Source organism: Chlamydomonas reinhardtii, chromosome 12 (genome assembly GCF_000002595.2).
Source record: "Chlamydomonas reinhardtii strain CC-503 cw92 mt+ chromosome 12, whole genome shotgun sequence".
NCBI lineage: Eukaryota > Viridiplantae > Chlorophyta > Chlorophyceae > Chlamydomonadales > Chlamydomonadaceae > Chlamydomonas > Chlamydomonas reinhardtii.
Window position 1 is genome coordinate 7,686,438 of NC_057015.1, and position 6,409 is coordinate 7,692,846.

The 6,409-nt window shown below is 64.0% G+C and overlaps 2 protein-coding genes across 2 annotated transcripts in view; one reads left to right on the forward strand and one right to left on the reverse strand.

The window, feature by feature from the left end:
- The first annotated feature begins 103 nt into the window (after nt 1-103).
- Nucleotides 104-4,545, forward strand: CHLRE_12g554150v5 (uncharacterized protein). Its single transcript, XM_043069059.1, has 5 exons — nt 104-921; nt 1,134-1,196; nt 1,477-1,791; nt 2,316-2,426; nt 2,741-4,545. Exons 1-5 carry the CDS (start codon nt 551-553, stop codon nt 3,783-3,785), a joined length of 1,905 nt encoding a protein of 634 aa, XP_042918936.1. The 5' UTR covers nt 104-550; the 3' UTR covers nt 3,786-4,545.
- Nucleotides 4,546-4,554: 9 nt separating this feature from the next.
- Nucleotides 4,555-6,409, reverse strand: part of CHLRE_12g554100v5 (uncharacterized protein) — an 8,959-nt gene continuing 7,104 nt past the window's right edge. The window contains exons 14-17 of the mRNA XM_001693979.2: nt 6,206-6,409; nt 5,970-6,028; nt 5,680-5,708; nt 4,555-5,346 (exon numbers count right to left, since the gene is read on the reverse strand). The exon at nt 6,206-6,409 is cut by the window's right edge and continues 58 nt beyond it. Coding sequence (XP_001694031.2) covers nt 5,261-5,346; nt 5,680-5,708; nt 5,970-6,028; nt 6,206-6,409 — 378 coding nt within the window. The 3' untranslated portion in view covers nt 4,555-5,260. The remainder of the gene's footprint in view (nt 5,347-5,679; nt 5,709-5,969; nt 6,029-6,205) is intronic.

Sequence of the window (6,409 nt, forward strand, 5' to 3'; positions counted from 1 at the left end):
AACTGGGTGAGGCGCGGCGGTGAAATCAAAAGGTTTGACAGCCCGGCGATGAGACCCGCTCGCCGCGCCGAGTTCTTTAGGGTCTTGGAAAGCTCCTAGGTCCGGCGATAGCAACACAGCCCGCACAAGCGCTGCTGCTCCTGCTTCTTTTCGCAAGCGCAGCTGCGTGATCCACTGCGATCCAGGGACAAGGAACCTGAGCGCACAAGCCCTCGCGCCTTAAGGAAAGCCGCAGCGAGATAGCGGTCTCAGTACTTACTAGTTCTTTGCTCTGGCCCGACAGAGACTGCAGCACTCGACCCACGGGACGGCCTACCTTGCCTCCTACGCAACCTTGACCCGCATCAGCCCGCCCCGCAGCTCTTAACTCCTGAAGATACCCGTCTCGCGATATAAGTGCGTTTCAGCTCACAAGCAAAGCAACACAGCGAGCAGCAGGACCCTAAACAATCTTTGAGCGCGCAGTTTGACCGCGTCCGCAAAAGGAACCGCAACGCCGCGGGCGCCAGGGCCGGAAGCGCCGCGCTGCCCCGTGGCACCTGTTGCGGAAATGGAGCGCGAACGACGCCAGCAGCAGCATCAGGAGGAGGCGCAGGAGAGGGAGCACATGCACGGCGGTGGCAGTAGCAGCAGCGGCGGTGGCAGTAGCTGCTGCGCGGGCGCTGCTGGGCCAGAGGAGGGCCGCCGGCGCAAACTCCGCACCAGCCGCGGCGGCGGAAGCAGCAGCAGTAGCAGTGTCAGCAGCGGCGGTGGCGGCGGTAGTAGCGGCGGCAGTATTAGCGGCCGGGCAGCTCCAGGCGGTGGCGCCAAGTCGTGTGGTCCGGAGGCTGCTTGCGGCCAGGAGGAGGAGGCGGCGTGTTGCTGGCTGTGCCTGGGCGGCGCGGAGGATGAGGGCGCGGGGCCGCTGGTGGCGCCGTGCAGGTAGGCGGGCGTGTGTGTAGTGGGGGGGAGCCTGTGTGCCCGAGACCGTCGAGAAAGCCCCCCATCAACGTTAGAAAGCCCAGGGGGAGGACAGGGGCCGAGGCAGGGGCATGGGCTGGGCAGAGGCAGGGACAGAGGCAGGTGCAGATCGACCAATCCCCTGATCCCCCGAATCCTCTGAGCCCCTCACGGCCTCACCCCACCCCATGCAGGTGCCCCCGCGTGTGCCACCCCGCCTGCCTGAGCCGCTGGCAGCTGCATTGCGCCGGCCGCAAGTGAGTGTACGGCCCACGCCGGAACACTGCCCATGCGCCCTTGCCAGGACTCCCCGATCACGGCCCCGCCTGCGGCTGCTTCCATCGTGTGGTCCGTGTGTTGCCCGATTTCCCCAACATTGCGGCTGACGCCAAGCATGCTCCGCGCATCTCCCCATGCGCCATGCATCTCCGTGTCTCCTGGTGCTTCCGTGTGTCCGTGTGTCAACAGCCGCTCCCGCCATGGCCTGCCTAGTCGCGCCTGCAATCCCACCCGCACCCAAACGCCCATCCACTGCAGGGAGGAGAAGGCGTGCCGCTTCTGTGGCGAGCAGCTTCCCGACTGGAGGCAGGTGGCGCCCGCCGGGTTCACCATGCCCCTCATCCCACCGCCGGCCCCCGCCTCCGCGGCGTGCGGCGGCGCCGCCAGCGGCGCGGGCGGCGCCAGCAGCAGCAGCAACAGCAGTAGCAGCAGCGGTAGTAACAGCAGCAGCGGCAGCGGTGGCGGTGGCGCCAACACTGCGGCGGCGGCGCCTGGCGGGTCGGGGCGGCAGGCGGCTCCTACGGCTGTGGAGGCTCCGCCCGCCTACATGCGCATCAGCTACAACGGCCGCAGGTGAGGCGGGCTTGCTGCGGCGCGTGCGATGCTGTGCTTGCGGGCCTGAAGGTAGCAAGGAGTGGGATGCAGGAGTGGGGAGCTGGGAGGGATGGGGCTCGGGGTTGGGGCTGGGTCGTGTGTGCACTTTCCGTGCGGTGGCCGTGGCGGTGGCGGTTGCCGCGGGCGGGGCCGAGTCAGGCGGCGCGGGGGACGTGGGCACGGGGGCCAGTGCCACCACCTGGGGCCTACCTCTCCGGTACCGCGCTGCCCAGTTGCGTCCCATGTGCGCCATGTGCCCTACTGCATGTGTGCGGGGCCCCTGCCCTGCCCCCGCACGCACACCATCTCCCGCGCCTTTCCCCGGTGTCCCATCGTAGGCCACGCGCTTCTCCTCGCTCTTTTGCATGTGGGTTGGTATTAGCTTGGGCTGGTACTTACAAACCATTCGCACGAATGGCTAAACCCCCACCCACCCACCCAAAACATCATCTCGTCTTAATTAATCATGAATGCAACCGCTCCTTTATCGCCGCCGCCTGCAGCCACAAGATCCGCGTGATGCCGGGTCCCGACGGCACGCGGCAGTTCATCGAGGACTGCCGGCTGCTGCTGCGCATCCCCGAGCACCTGGACTTCGACGTGGTGTTCCACTGGTGAGGGCGGCGGGGGGGGGTGGGGGGAGGCGGGGAGGCGGCAGTCGTGGGTGGCGAAGACGTGCCGTGTGTCGTACGTCAGCGTGGCACGGTAGAGGATGCATGGGACGAGCGTGGGTGCGGCGCGGCGCGAAGCGGATGGGGTACGGCAGGGGCGGTTCAACAACGGGCCCCTGCAACTCCTTCATTCTCCACAGGCCCCGCTTCGACGCCTCTTTCGCACCTCCCCACGCCTCACCACCTTCCCCCCACACATGACCCCCCTGCCCCGCCCCCTCCCCTCCCTCTCCCCTTCCCCTCCCCTCACCCCGTAGCAAGGAGCCCGCCACGCAGTCCGACCTGCGCTTCCGCGGCCTGGACGCCTTTGACGCCGCCGTGTACTGCGCCGCCCTTGCCAACCACCAGGCCGCACTGCAGCAGCAACACCAACAACACCAACAACAGGCCCAACAGCAGCAACAGGCACAACAACAGACACAGCAGGAGCACCAGACACAGCAGGAACAGGAACACGCTGCGCCTGCTGCCGCGGCGATGACAGCCGCCTCAGCCGCGGCGGCTGCGCCCGCCGCCGCCGCTGCCGTGGCCTTGAGTGAGCCGCCGTGTGAGGCCGCTGCGCCGCCCGCCTCACCACGGCCTCTGGTGCGCGCGACCAGCGAGGCGGCGCGGCTAATGCAGCAGCTGCAGCAGGAGCAGGAGCACACTGACGAGGGGGAGGAGGAGGAGGAGGGGCTGGAGGGAGAAGGCGAGGGGGAGGACGGGCTGGGGCCGTTGGCAAGCGACCTGCACGCCATACAGCTGTCGAGCCTCGGCGCGGACATGGGGATGGGGTTGGGGGTGGGGATGGGGATGGGGATGGAGGGCGCGGGTGCCCTGTTGCAGGAGCAGGAGAGCAGCAGCGGCGGCAGCGGTCGTCGCCGGCGGCGGTCGTCGCGCTCGCGCCGCGGTGCCGCGCGTGCCGGCGGCGGCGGCAGCAGCGGTCACGACATGATTGGCGGCGGCGGCGGTGGAAGCGGGAGCATCGGCGGCGGCGGCGGCAGCGGTCGTGCATTTGGGCCGCTGGGCTACCACGCCCGAGAGTCCCCCTTCTACCACCAGCACCAGCAGCATTATTGGGATCAACACCAGGAGTCGTTTGACTACACCGATGAGGAGGGCGGCAGCAGTCGCCGCAGCAGTGGCGGCGGCGGTGGCGGTACTGGCTTGCCTTACGGCGGCGATGGCGGCGGCGGCGCGGCGGCGGCGGCTGGGCGGGATCACGGGGGAGGCGGCGGCGTGGGGGCGGCGCTGGCGGCGGCGGTGGAGAGCGTGCTTGGCGCCTTCAAGAGGTGCAGCAGCAACTGGGACGAGCGGCGGTAAACGCACACCTGTGTGCGAGCAGGTGGTTGCGGCTGGCTCAGGCTGCTGTTTGCTAGTTTCGGGGCTTGGAGGGCTCGCCTGCCGGATGGTTTTTATTGTTGCGCATGCCGCCCGTGGTGTAATGGTGGGGCAGCCACGTGATTGGGTCTGTGTCTTTTTGAGCGCCCAGAGAGGGATTCCGCACACCATATGGCATACATCACATCGTTGACGGCGCCTGTCCAGTTGGGTTTCGTCAAGTCAGGTGAGGGTTGCAAGATTACCTTGTTGTAGTTGTTGCGAGGGATTCGTGTCAGGGCGGTTGCTTGCTCGTATGTGTGTGTGCGTTGACTCGGCACCGAGTGTGAACAGAACTCGTGATAGGCACTGCTGCATGCCAGATGCTGCGGCAACACACGTGAAACAGGTTACATACCGTATGCATTTATGCCCCGAAGGGCAACTAACAGAGCAGGCTAGAGCTTCCGGCAGGTCTGGTTTGATGCATGGACGCGACGGCACAGGGTGGCCGGTTTGGAGGTAACACACAAGTGCGCAACACGTAGCTAGCGGTAACTCGGCAGTTGTTGCGGTTGTGTGAAGCCCCACGCCTATGCAGCAATGAGGTTTGCTTGAAGACGCGTAAAACATGCAACGGCAGTACCGTACGGTATTCGTGCGTGTGGGTTGGCGCCTGGACTAGCCCCCATTTAGGTGCGGAAGTTTTTAGGCCTGGACCTCGGTAATAATCTTTGTTGGGGTCGGTACGGTACTGCACTAGATTGGATGCTGCAAAGCAGTGCTCGGTTACATCAGCACAGCGGAGCACAGCCAATCTACCGACAGTACAGACAGCTGACCGGTATCGCACCAATCAAGTATGATCAAGCAACAACGGACCCTGTGCAAAATCTCCTATCTTAATGTCTCCAGACATTAATCGGCCATTTTGGCCGTTTCCTAGACATTCCTCCCGGGGGCTAATGTCTGGGGTGTGTGATGGGACAGTGGCAAGGCAAGTTGATAATGTCCCGGGGGCTAATGTCTGGGGTGAGACTTTGTTGGCCCGGGTTTGGGGCGGGTTTTGTCCGAAACTCCGAATTCCTGTGGAGAAGCCCCCAAACCGCCTTGTGCCCAGACAAAAGACGGCGGCCATCCGGCCGTTTTTGTCTGGAACCAGACATCACCCCGAAAACAAGATACGACCCCTGTGTGCAATTTACATCTCGCTCCACGCGCCTTGCAAACAAACATAATCGTGCGTGGCGAACATAGCCAGGCATCAGGCACCAAAACTCATTCCACCCTGCCAGTAAGCGAACAATGCGGCACACGCTGGCACATGCAGGGAACTGAGGGACCATAACGCACACGTGCACGTGTGCGTGCCGTTCCAGCGCTCCATGGCACTGCGTGCATGCCGCCTCCGCATGACGGCGATGATGTTGCGGGCGGTGGGCTGCCGCTGGGTGGTTCCCGAGCGAATCTCGATGTGATCAAACCTCGATCTTCACCGCCTCACACCGCTCCTTGCTGGCATGGCGGTGCGGCTGGGTGCACTGAGTAAACTGGGTGTAGACACCTGAGAATGAGGATGTACGACGACAGAAGGTACGGCAGCAGGGGTTGCGTGTGGCGGCGGTTAGCGCTCCGTATGCAGGCAAAGGGCCGCTGGATGGGGTAAACAGGCAGGATGGTGGTAGGCGGTAGCTAGCTAGGCAGCGCACACGTGTAAACAAGTACGCACAGCTGACGGCCGTGACGACAATACACACGCACAGCAGGCAGCACGCAGGTAGGGTCGCGGCAGGAAGACAACTATAACCAGCGGCACGTTCCATGGATGGATGAATGAGGAGCACGGCTAGCAGGAGGCCTGCGTGGAGCCTGGGCAGGAGCATGCACCAACACTTACCGCCATCAGTGAAGGGGTTGAGGAAGAACCTGAAGGAATGGATGTGAGGGGCACGTGAGGAGACACACGGGCGGGCGCACTTGTCGGGATCAGAAGTCATGCTGACCTCCACGCATGCCTTGCGTCCAGGGATATATAACAGCAGCAGCACTAGTAGTCTTGCACGCACTACGTGCACACTCCCTCTTGATGCCCAGTCACGGGCTTATCACACGTGACGGCGTCCATTAGCACATGCACGCACCATGCACATTCAGCGCCAAGCACGCTCTCGGGACGGAAACACTCACGATTGGTATTCGCCCTGGCTGAAAATGCACTCGTAGTGCCCGGATGTCACTTTCGCGCCCTGCAATGAGTGGTGTGCAAATGCGCACGTCGCCTGGTTGGTTGGGGCATGTGGTGCTCCGGCGCGCAGCAGTTTGTTTGCGTGCGGTGAACAAGTAAGGAAGCGCTGTGTGCGTGCGTGGTGCCATCGAGGTCAGTTCATACATGACATGTGTCGCATGGCTTGAGACATACTCACGTAAGAAGCGCTCAGGAAGGCGGCTGACCAAGGGTGGATTGTGCAGCCGTTAGCCAGGCACTGCTGCACGCTCGCGGCCATGTCAATGGCACCCGGGGTGGTGCCGTTCTCAACCGCAACCGCCATGATACTGGGGTCGATCTCTGGGTGGGCCATGATGGTGTTGGCGTAGATGCAGGCGTTCTGGTAGGCACGTGATTGCCG